At 48.4% G+C, this 12386-nt stretch overlaps 1 protein-coding gene across 1 annotated transcript; it reads right to left on the bottom strand.

Annotated features, from left to right (window-relative positions):
- Positions 1 to 1030: 1030 nt before the first annotated feature.
- On the bottom strand, positions 1031 to 4052 carry LOC121602608 (uncharacterized protein K02A2.6-like). The gene is made up of 4 exons (XM_041931360.1): positions 3309 to 4052; positions 2705 to 3168; positions 1218 to 2529; positions 1031 to 1168 (listed from the first exon to the last, which is right to left on the bottom strand). The coding sequence occupies exons 1-4, from the start codon at positions 4050 to 4052 to the stop codon at positions 1031 to 1033; spliced, it is 2658 nt and encodes an 885-aa protein (XP_041787294.1).
- Between the last annotated feature and the right edge of the window lie 8334 nt (positions 4053 to 12386).

The raw sequence follows: 12386 nt of genomic DNA, 5'->3' as shown, positions 1-12386 counted from the left end.
AAAAAGATAGATAGTGGAGTAGACTGATCGGTATGTTGGCTGGTTTCGGTGAAGCGCGACTTGAGCTGGTTGGCATGCGATCTTATCAGTCGTTGTTGATCCTCAAGGAAAATGTTGTAGTTGACAGAACCGATCTTTTCAATTATGGTGCCAGGTTTCCATTGCCAAGAATTTGCTTGATGAACCTTTACGTAAACCGATTCTCCGTGCTGAAAACTTCTCTTGACAGCCCCGTTCTTGCGGTTGAACGCATCGTTCTGCAATGTTCTATCTCTTCGCACTGTGTGACCATCTTCACTTGTGGTTGGCCGTAGCAATGCGGAAACAGTACGAAGAGGTCTGTTGAACATCAATTCAGCCGGGGATTTTCCACCCAGATCACTGGAAGGAGTGGAGCGGTACACTTGTAAGAAAGTGACTAGAGCTTCTTCGAGCGTCTCTCCCCCCGAGCGAATTTTTCGAAGGCTTCTTTTCAACGTGTCCACAAATCTTTCAGCAAGACCGTTAGATTGTGGATGGTATGGAGCAATTCGAATGTGTCGAATACCTTCACTAGTGCAGAACGTCAAGAATTCGTGGCTTGAAAACTGGGTGCCGTTGTCCGAAACGATTACTTCCGGAACTCCGAATGTTGCGAATGATTGCTTCAGCAATTTGATCGTGGCTTTCGCTGTTGTTGTTTTGGTCATGTATACCTCAGGCCACTTGGAGTAGGGATCCGCTATGATCAGGAAGTAAACTCCATCTACCGGACCTGCGTAGTCGATATGGATCCTCGACCATGGTTTGGTAGGTACTGTCCAAGATTCCAACGTGGTCTTGGTGGGAGTCTTGCCAGCAGTCGAACACGGATTGCAGTGTTTTACGAAATCCTCAATTTCGTTATCGATGCCAGGCCAGTACACAAAGCTTCGTGCAATTGCCTTCATCCGAACAATTCCCGGATGGCCTCGATGAAACTGTTGCAGGATCCTTCGTCGAAACTGGGCCGGAACGATGACTCTGTTGCCGAACATGACACATCCGTCAATCATGCTGAGCGATTCCCGTCGTAGAAAATACGGTTGAACTGCAGCGGAAAGGTTCTTGGAGCAGCTGGGCCATCCGTCGCGTATGTGTTGAGCAACAGATTGGAGTGTGGCGTCGGTTGTTGTAGCCTTTTGCAATGCTGCAAATGAAACAGGAACCTTTTCTGTTGTGTCAGCAAGAATGCTTACCAAATCTTCCTCAATGCTCAGCGCAGCGATAACGTATTCTTCTTCGGGTTGGATGGTCTGGTCGATCAGTCGGGACAACAGATCTGCACATCCGAATTCGTTGGTGGATACATGCTGAATCTCGAAGTCGTAATTCAGCATCGTGAGAGCCCACCGTTGTAGTCGGTTCGCAGTGTGTAGGGGAATCCCCTTCATAGAACCGAAGATGGAAAGTAGTGGCTTGTGGTCAGTCAGCAGTGTGAAATGGCGTCCCAACAGATACTTGTGGAATTTGGTCACTGCATAGACCAACGCAAGCGCTTCCTTCTCTGGTTGTCCATAATTAAGCTCCGCGGGTGCGAGCGTCCTCGAAGCGTGTTGTACTGCCTTCATGCTGCCATCAGGGAACTGGTGAAAGATGACTGCCCCGATGCCTGTGCTTGATGCATCCGCAGCCACGATGATTGGAAGCTTAGGGTCGTAATGCATTAGCAGCAGGTTTGATTGAAGCGTCCTTTTGAACTGGTCGAAAGCCTGTTGGCATGCCGGGGTCCACTGCCATTTCACGTCCTTCTTCAACAGCTGGTCCATTGGATGCCGCAATTCGTGAATGTTGCGCACGAACCTACCGTAGAAGTTGACCGCACCCAGGTACGATCGAAGCTCGGGAACGTTGGTTGGCGGTGGAAGTGCAGCAATAGCCTTCACTTTCTCGGGGTCTGGACGAATGCCTTGTTTGTCCACAATGTGCCCCAAATAGCCGAGTTGTGATTGAAAGAAATGACACTTCTCAGCCTTCACGTGGAAACCATACTCTTTGAGCCGCTGGAAGAGTAGGTTGAGTGACGTTGCGTGTGAGCTGATGTCCTTTCCAAACACGATGACATCATCGATGAAAGAGCGGACACCAGGTATGTCTGCTATCATTCCATCCACCACACGTTGAAATACGCCCGGCGCAGATTTCACTCCGGGAGCCAGACGATTGAACCGGAACAATCCTCGATGCGTGTTGATTGTGAGCAGCTTCTTGGAGTCGTCATCCACCTCAAGCTGCAGATACGCATCGGAAAGATAGACGATGCTGAAAACGGTGCTGCCGTTGAGTTGGGCGAAAATTTCCTCCGGCGTCGGAAGCGGATAGTGATTTGGTTCCAACGCCTCGTTTAGCCCCGTCGAGTAGTCTGCACATATGCGCACTCGACCGTTAGGTTTGCGCACTGCCACGATGGGAGCAGCCCATTCGGAGAAATCGACAGGATCCTCGAACCATAGATTGTAATCGTGTGAGTTCAGCATCGACCAATGGAATGGTGTTGAAAGGGACTGGGCGCTTTGGACAGAAAATAGGTTTAGCATTTGGTTTGAGAAAAAGCTTTACCTTCAATTTCCTGCTGTGTCCCAGTGAATCATTGAAAACATTTGCATGCTTTGCTCGAAATTCACTAATCTGCTGATCGATCGACTTCGTCGTTACTTGATTGCAAACGGAGTCGAGAGGAACTGACCACAGCTTGAACAGGTCAATCCAGTCGATGCCGAGAAGGTTGAGGTTGGCAGTCGTCGTGACGAAACATCTGCCTCGAGCAGTTTTTCCGTTGATGCTGACGTCGCACTGGAACTCACCCATCAGATGAAGTGGTTTGCCCGACGCGTTGATTGCTTGGATCGTCGGTTTGATGATTGAAAGGTTACCTAAGTTGTTCCAGGTTTGCTTTGATATCACCGTGATATCGCTTGCTGTGTCCAGTTGGAGCCTGGTAGCCACGCCGTTGATCAAAGTAGGCACGTACTTTCGGTTACTGGAACGGTTAGCGATGTGGTTCACAATGTGGTTCACGATGTATACTCCTCTAGCGTTGACTTTCCGAGGGTTGTTTTGTCTATTTGCTGGCTGATTCGTTTGCTGATTTGATGGCTGATTCGATGGTGACTGATTCGATGTTTTCTTTTCCCCTCCGCCTGGAACTGTCTGCCGTTTGGAATAACAGCCGCAATAGCCTTCCTTGTGGCCAATTCGGTTGCACTGTTTGCACTGGTGCTCCGAAAACGGACAGTTCCGGACAAAATGCATTTATCCGCATTGCCAACAAGGGGTGCGAGGCAGCTTACCTTCCGTTTTGAAGTGTGTGGATGATGAAACCTTCCCTTCTCCTGGACAGCGTGAACCGCTTGTTTCGAGCTTGACTGGCGCTCAATCATCGATGTGTCCTCCTTGAGATTAACGAGTCGTTGATATTCGTTAATCAAGGTCTGAAGATTCACGGGAGTTTCTGCTGTTTCACATTCAATCCGGGAAAGAAGCCTTGGACGCGTGTCGGCGTAGGCATGACCCTTAAGGCCACTCACAAACACCAAGCACTTGAACTGATCGATGTTCATATTTTTGAAGTCGAAATCTTCGCATGAACGATTCACCTTCCCTGCGTAGCTAATGATGTCCTCTGCTTCAGATTTTACTAGCTGGAGGCACTTGTACCGCTTGTTAAAAATGGAGGTGTGTGTGCCGAACATTTGCGATAGTATCTTGACGTTGCCAGCAAAATCGACGTCTTTGGGAAGCTTCGGCAAGATGAAGTTGACGTACCTGACGTGTGATGGTGTGTCCAACTTCCTTAACAGCAGGCGTACCTTGGCGGAATCGTCTAAATTCTTGGCATCCGATTCGAAAAGATCCGTATACCGGCTGTACCACTTTTCGAAAGTGATTCCATTTTCCGGGTCGAACGAAAATTCACTGATGTTGGTTGCCAAGGATTCGAGAGTTTGCTCCGTATTGTTCGGCTGTGCTAGCTTCTGCAGGAGTTCCGTCATCAAAAGGATTGCTTGCTGTAGTTCTGCCATCGCTTCTTTCATTGTGCTTCAAAATTTCAAAATCCTCGTCGCCAAATTGATGTGTCCGAACTACTCGGACTATTGCACACAGCTTCTAGTTAAAGTTTTGTATTTGAAAGTCAACTTAAGAGTAAAGCGGTGATGAGCTATCGGCTCCTTTATACCGCATGGTTGCTATGCTTGCTAAGTGTTGCTATGTGTTCCATTATCCCTGTGGTAACTGGGATCCAACACTTAAATTGACGGTGGGCGCGGGCTTCGACCATGGGACCCCTACGCTCATCGGTCACAGGCCCTACAATTATTTCTGGCATGAGGGGGGAGGGGGGGGGGGCAAATGACTCTCCAGCCACTTGGCCACAACGACCATTTTTCCGGGGTCCTTGTCACTAATACTCTGTCCACTTGTACGGTGTTGACGGTGTTTTTTATTGTGAAAGTGCATCCTTCCCCCTGCCTGCAGCGTATGCATCGGGAAGGAGACAATGTGGTAGTATGCAAGTTACCCGCTGGATAGGAGCGGTCCCGCGGCACCGCCGTCATTCCTCACATCTGCATGCCCGTCGTGGGTTCTAACCGCGTATGAACTGTCCGCCGTAGCAAGGGGTGACTATCCGGCTGAAAAGGCCGGCATGATCGCGTAGGCCATTACGCCAACAATAATAATTATTATAATAATAAGAAGAAGAAGAACTTAGCATAGCAGTCCACATTCGGGAAAGGTTTTTGTTTTGACTTTGGTGCTGTCGGGTCTACCGCTGTGGCGCGACAAATGCACGGAATGCAATCGACCAAAACATGAACCTACCGAGCCGAAGCAGTGCCGGTCGCTCGGCGTCATGATACCGACTCCAAGCCAACAAGCCGCCAGATTCTGGACGGACAGGTGGAGCAGCTTACGCGCACAGTAATAAACCAAACCAGAATTCTCTTTTATATGGACTCAATTCAAAATGTTGTTTCCACTGCGGCCGCTAGCTGAATTGGAAAGAAATGTGCTACATATCACACGCACGTTTGCTTCGATCGTAGCGGTAATCGATCGGGCAGCGTACAGTGCGTTTTCTGAGAATGCATGGAGTGTGTAGACGCAGCCGGTGACAATGCACGCATCAGAATCAAACAGTTTTGGGGTTCCCGCACGCACACACACACACGCGCACGCACGCATGCACGCGCGTACGCGAGAACGCTCCCCCGAACGCGCGTACACGCACGATCGATTTCCGCTACCTTATCGGAAGAATTGCTGGCTTATCTTGTAGCGCATCCTCATGCAAAGCACTGGGAGGGGAGGGGGATCGCGGCATGATAGAGTGAACGGTCACTTTCCCCGCGTTGTGTGTGTGTCGCGACCCGAATATTCGAGACAGATTTTGGCACATTAAAAAATATTTTATTGCCACTTTACATCGTGCTACATGATGCTTAGAAAGTCGTTGAAGCATCAAACATGTTCAAATAAAAAAAAAATTAGATTAGTGTTAGACGTTCTCGTACGCTTGTTTGAAATTGGCTTCTTCACCCTCGATTGGCACGGGCATTAAATGGCCTCATCAGCAGCGGCACGAAAACAATAAACCATCCATACACCGATAATACTTTAAATCCCAAAATGAACCAGCTTCTCCCGCATCGTTAAGGTCACACACAATAAATAAATGCTAACACCCACCAATTACAATACACAACCGCAATACACATATATGAATCAACGCATACACCACAACACCCAATCAGCTGGCGGCGGAAGGCACGGGCTGAAGCGCAAGTAAGGCAAGGCAAGGTGGGGAAAGGGAGTGAGAGGAAGAGGAGGAAGAATGGGCGCCAAAATTTTTGAATTTTTTATCGTTTTTTTGCTCCGATGTCTGAAATAGTTCATCCATTTCTTCAACAGATGGCGCTCGTTCCGCACCTAAAAAGTGCTATAAATACGCTGGCTATCGTAGTTTTGGCTGAAGTCTAGCGTATTTTTTTGCGTATTTTTTGACACAAAACGACGCAAAAAACTACGCCGGAAACTGCTCGAATTTGCGTAGCGGGTGGTCTCCCGCGCGGGACTTCAGCGATTCCTGCGCAAGCCTGCGCAGGGTTAGCGCCATCTGTTGGCGAAATGGATGAACTATTTATGGCAGCAGAGCAAAAAAACGGTCAAAACTTTAAACATATTGGCGCCCATTTTCTCAATCGCTTCTTCTCCCTCCTCACCCTGCCTTGCCTTACTTGCGCTTCTGCCCGTGCCTTCCGCCGCCAGCTGATTGGGTGTTGTGGTGTATGCGTTGATACTTTTATGTGCATTGCGGTTGTGTATTGTTATTGGTGGGTGTTAGCATTTATTAATTTGTGTTTGACCTTGAGACGCTGTGGGAGAAGCTGGATTGGGATTCAAAGTGTTATCGGTGTATTGATGGTTTATTTTATTTCGTGCCGCTGCTGATGAAACCATTCGATGCCCGTGCCAACCGAGGGTGACGAAGCCTATTTAAAACAAGCGTAGGAGAACGCCTAACACTAATCTATTTTTTTATTGGAACATGTTGATGCTTCAGCGACCTTCTAACCACCATGTAGCACAATGTAAAGTGGCAACAAAGTATATTTTTCAATGTGCCGAAATCTGTCTCGAATTTTCGAGTCACGACACACACACACATACACACAGCGCGGGGAAAGTGACCGTTCACTCTATCATGTCGCGATCCCCCACCCCGCCCGGCGCTTTGGATGAGGATGCGATACAAGAAAGCTGAACCAGCCGTTCTACCGATACGGTAGCCGTAATCGATCATGCGGGAAGGGGGGGGGGAGTGCGTGCTTGCGTTCGCGCTTTCGTGGGTGCGTGTGGAAACCCCAAAACTGTTTGATTCTGATGCGTACATTTTCATCCACGGCGGCTACAAAGTCCATGCATTTTCGATCTCGCTACCTCCTACACTACAACCATTGGATTGGCACTACCATCTTTGCGACCAGTTCTGCTGTTGGGGGTATTAAAAAGACACACGATGGAAGCAAACGTGAGTGGGATATGTTGCAAATTTTATTTCTAATTCAGCTAGCGGACGCAAGTGGAAACAACATTTTGAATTGAATCCATACAAAAGAGGATTCTGAATTTGTTTATTACGGTAAGCGTATGGTACTGCACCTGTCCGTCCAGAATCTGGTGGCTTGTTGAGTTGGAGTAGTTATCATGACGCCGATTGACCGGCAATGCCTTGGAATGGGTTCGAATCGGTAGGTTCATGTTTGGTTGAGTGCATTCCGTGCATTTGTCGTGCCACGGCGGTAAACCCGACAGCACCAAAGTCAAAACAAAAACCTTCCCCGAGTGTGGACTACTATGCTAAGTTCTTATTCTTCTTCTTCTTCTTATTATTATTATTATTATTATTGGCGTAATGGCCTTCGTGATCATGCCGGCCTTTTCAGGACTTGAGTACCACGTAGCCGGATAGTCAGCCCTTGCTACGGCGGACGGTTCATACGCGGTTAGAACCCACGACGGGCATGCAGATGTGAGGAATGACGGCGGTGCCGCGGGACCGCTCCTATCCAGCGGGTAACTTGCATACTGCCACACTGTCTCCTGCTCGATGCATACGCTGCATGTAGGGGGAAGGATGCACTTTCACAATAAAAAACACAGTCAATACCGTACAAGTGGACAGAGTATTAGTGACAAGGACCCCGGAAAAATGGTCGTTGTGGCCAAGTGGCTGGAGAGTCATTTGCCCCCCCCCCTCCCCCCTCATGCCGGAAATAATTGTAGGGCCTGTGACCGATGAGCGTAGGGGTCCCATGGTCGAAGCCCGCGCCCACCGTCAATTTAAGTATGCTGTTCAATCTCCCAACAGCTGTGTGCCAGTTCCCCCTCCTCCCGGTCGGTAACTGATGACCGACAGACGTACAGGAGCCTCATCTCATCTTTCCCCCGATTCCCCTAATCCGCCACTGTCATGAACACCTTCCTTTCTTTGACCAATGAATCATAACATTCCGGAAGACAACACAGACTTTCCAGTATGCCGGTTTCACAATCAGCTTGCGTTCTAGATGCCGGCGGATTGGTATGTTGAGGAAAACAAGCGCCGGGCTGAACGTGATAATGCGAATAAAGGTTCTGTGCGTTGCACAGCAAACCCTCCAGCGTGAGCTAGCGATTCCGTAGTCATTTTTACATTGCAGCGTTTGAACTCATTGCGCTTTTTTGGTTTGATTTGAGAAAATGCAACTTCATCACCGCAATGTTTGTTAACGGTTTTTTTACGCGCCACAGCAGCTCATCAGCATTGACCACACGCGAGAAAGAGATAGCGCTATGGAGCGAAAAAGCACGGACGACGGCTGACAGCGATTGGCCGTCTGACGCACCAACACAACTAAACCTTCGACAGCCCCCTCTGGCGAGGGGTATGAGGCAGAGTCAGGGACGGGCAGCTCGAAATGCTGCTCGACAAATTTGCCGTAGGAGGGAAAAAGAAGGCCTGAGAAAATGCGCGAAAGGGCATGATTTCTTCCGTCGCTTTGCACAGGGGGGTACCAAAGCCTGCGCTGGCCAGCGCCAAGGAGGAATATAGAGGAGGTGTCTTCTTAGCGTTTGGCATGTTGCCATTTTGAGATTCAGTTTGACAACAGCCGTCGATATTTGTTACAGGCAGCAGCTAAATTATAACGTGTAAAGTGTCGATTTATGGAGTGTGGATGCAAAATACGAATTTTTAATGTTAAAAACAATGTTTTAAACGAAAACAATTCATATATCATATCTAAATACCAGCAACATTCGTCGCATTTGACAACTGCCGTCGATCCTGGTTTTGTGCTTTTTTCTTAAGCCGCGATGCCCAATTGTTCTACATGACGACACCTCCTGTTGTTACGCCTGGTAACAATTTGGTGAGTAGCTGGATAGACTTTCTTAGAACTGGCTTGTTTGTATATAATATGTATTTGCTCAGTTTAAAAATTAGTCTTTCTTCGGTCGATTGACTTTTGCTACTGGCCTAACTTCTCGATGGCGCCTATTTTTACGAACAGCTGATCAGTCTTGACCGCATTTGACCCTATTTCGCGACCCGCTGCCGAACTTTATCCTAATTGGCCCTATTTTTGATAATCTAGCTGTTTCGCCTTTGGGATATCTTTTTGTCCTTATCTGTTTTACAGCGCCATCTGGTGCTTTATTCATATATTATTCGAGCTGTCCTTGACAGCTCGTTGTTTTATAAACATTACGGCTGCTGATCTACACGAGGTAGATATCGTGCCAACACTCCACACCGTAAATCCTAATATAAGAAGGATTTTCTTACAATCAGCACGATATAGCTGGTTCCTAATTTTCGGCCTAAGTGTTGCATTGCTTCACTGCACGATCGCGAAGGTCCCCTAACCATCCGGCGGTTGTACCACACATCATCGTTTGGTACCTCGTTCGTTTGGTGTGCTTCCGAACGGCACCCTTGACGGGGTGACACCTGCGCTTTCCTACGATCAATTCCTCGATCAACTCTGGCCAATCGTGGCATGATATTACGTTTCGCTGATTTTCTTTCTCTCGCGGGATGCAGAAACGTAATTTCAACCGTCCTGTACACCTGTTCTGTAAAGAGCATGGTGTAAACATAACCCTACTTGTGGTTGTGTCGGTGAGTGTATGTGTGACCCGATCTCTAATCTGCACATTATTCTCTTTTAGGCGCACCTCTAGCACCCAATTGTATGCCTCTGATGATGTGGTGCGTTGTTTACAACCAAACGACCGTTTGTTTACGACACCGTAGACCGCTAAACTTAATCGGTTTCCCTCAGCCGTAGGATCGCCGATACTGCTTATTTGTTGTGGTGCCATCAGATCGGTGCGTTGTGTCCCGATCGTTAACCTCGACTCGCCTTTCAGGAACGGCAAAGTCGACAGTCCCTGAAAGTGAGCAAAGTCAAAGATTAATTTGGTAAAATATGGTTCTTCGAGCGGCAAACTTAGCTGTTTGGAGGGACGAGGGTTGGAAAACTCGTGTTGCCCGTTGTTGCCACTCGCCGAGATTGCCACGTTTATCCGCCTCGAATTGTCCCTCGCGACGCCTTCTGTGCAGTTCTTCGCCAGTGGCTCTGGCATTCCGGTTACAGCGGTGCATTGTGCCAGTTGTGATTGTACCAGAGCTGCCGCTGAACCAAACGGTGCTCCCGGTACTCTCGATCTCGACGTGTCGTGCAGTAACGTGCTGTGTTGCGTAAGCCGTAAGCGTGTGTTGGTTTGAGAACGTTTATGGGTTCGCCGCGCCGCCTCATCATGCTCAGAAAGAACTATTCCATCCACGACTGCCTCTGTTGGAGAGGTCCACGATTCGATGCACGCGATTCCACCAACATTGCCATCACTCATTGGCGCGTCACACGGCTGCATCCACTGTTTCTGCTGCCGTTGCTGCTGCTGCTCTCTTGTGGGTGCTGCTTTTGCTGTGGCGACTGTTGTTGAGGCTGCTGTTGTTGCGGCTGCTGATGCTGCTGCTGCTGATGCTGCTGCTGCTGATGCTGCTGCTGCTGATGCTGTTGCTGCTGATGCTGATGCTGCTGATTGCATTTTCTCTGTTCCATGTCACGTGTATTGTTCACGTACGATCGAATTGATGCTCTTTTGTTGGTGAACTCAAGCTGGATCCTATCGTATTCGAGCTTGAGGTTGGCAATTTGAGCTCGAACTCCCTCATGACCATTTCTCGTTCAAGCTGTTGCTTTTTAAGGAGTTGAGCCATCGCAACTTCCTTAGACCGTCTGCTTGACGCTCTGGTAAATGCTTTCGTGCTAGGAGGCATTTTAGCAGCTGGGAGTATTGTGTTCACCACTCCTATGGATAGCTTGTACGCCGAGGCCTCGCCCCGCATGATGCTGCTCTGTTGGCCTTGTTTTCGCCATCGCAGCTTTCAGCAGGCTTTCTCGTCTTCGCGATTGCTTCCATAGGCGTCTTAGGATGACGCTTCTCCTTCGCTTCGCTCTTGTCCACCTGAATCGCACATAAATCGCACCACCACGCCTGGGACATTATTCCTGCAGTGACGCCGACACATCCGTAGTGGAACCACTGATTGCACTTGTTGCACAGCACCACATCGTTCACGGTAATATGCCGCTCGCAGCCACCACAATTCAACCCGCGCTTGGTCATCGCAACAACTTTTCACGGAATGTACTTCACGATTTCGAATGGCGAACTAATTTTTAAATGTTGTTACGCCTGGTAACAATTGGTGAGTAGCTGGATAGACTTTCTTAGAACTGGCTGTTTGTGTATAATATGTATTTGCTCAGTTAAAAATTAGTCTTTCTTCGGTCGATTGACTTTGCTACTGGGCCTAACATTCTCGATGGCGCCTATTTTTACGAACAGCTGATCAGTCTTGACCGCATTTGACCCTATTTCGCGACCGCTGCCGAACTTTATCCTAATTGGCCCTTTTTGATAATAGCTGTTTAGCCTTTGGGATATCTTTTGTCCTTATCTGTTTTACAGCGCCATCTGGTGCTTTATTCGTATATTATTCGAGCTGTCCTTGACAGCTCGTTGTTTTATAAACATTACGGCTGCTGATCTACACGAGGTAGATATCGTGCCAACACCTCCTTTCTACCCACTTTGGGCCAGCGCAGATTTTGGCTGGTCTCCCGCGCGGGACTTCAGCGATTCCTGCGCAAGCCTGCGCAGGGTTAGCGCCATCTGTTGGCGAAATGGATGAACTATTTATGGCAGCAGAGCAAAAAAAAACGGTCAAAAACTTTAAAACATATTGGCGCCATTTTCTCAATCGCTTCTTCCTCCCTCCCACCCTGCCTTGCCTTACTTGCGCTTCTGCCCGTGCCTTCCGCCGCCAGCTGATTGGGTGTTGTGGTGTATGCGTTGATACTTTTATGTGCATTGCGGTTGTGTATTGTTATTGGTGGGTGTTAGCATTTATTAATTTGTGTTTGACCTTGAGACGCTGTGGGGAGAAGCTGGATTGGGATTCAAAGTGTTATCGGTGTATTGATGGTTTATTTTATTTCGTGCCGCTGCTGATGAAACCATTCGATGCCCGTGCAACCGAGGGTGACTAAGCCATTTAAAACAAGCGTAGGAGAACGTCTAACACTAATCTATTTTTTTTATTGGAACATGTTTGATGCTTCAGTGACCTTCTAACCACCATGTAGCACAATGTAAAGTGGCAACAAAGTATATTTTTTTAATGTGCCGAAATCTGTCTCGAATTTTCGGGTCACGACACACACACACACACATACACACAGCGCGGGGAAAGTGACCGTTCACTCTATCATGTCGCGATCCCCACCCGCCCGGCGCTTTGGATGAGGATGCGA

This window comes from Anopheles merus, unplaced genomic scaffold, assembly GCF_017562075.2.
Source record: "Anopheles merus strain MAF unplaced genomic scaffold, AmerM5.1 LNR4000535, whole genome shotgun sequence".
In the NCBI taxonomy this organism is placed as follows: Eukaryota; Metazoa; Arthropoda; class Insecta; order Diptera; family Culicidae; genus Anopheles; species Anopheles merus.
The sequence above is the reverse complement of the archived record's forward strand: the minus strand, read 5'-3'. Positions and strand labels throughout refer to the sequence as shown.

Coding starts and splice junctions, on each gene's coding strand:
- LOC121602608 (XM_041931360.1), bottom strand. CDS start 4,052: ATGAAAGAAGCGATGGCAGAACTACAGCAAGCAATCCTTTTGATGACG. Junction 3,169..3,308: donor CACACACTTCAAAACGGAAG/GTAAGCTGCCTC, acceptor TCCAAACGGCAG/ACAGTTCCAGGCGGAGGGGA. Junction 1,169..1,217: donor TGAGCATTGAGGAAGATTTG/GTAAGCATTCTT, acceptor TTTCATTTGCAG/CATTGCAAAAGGCTACAACA.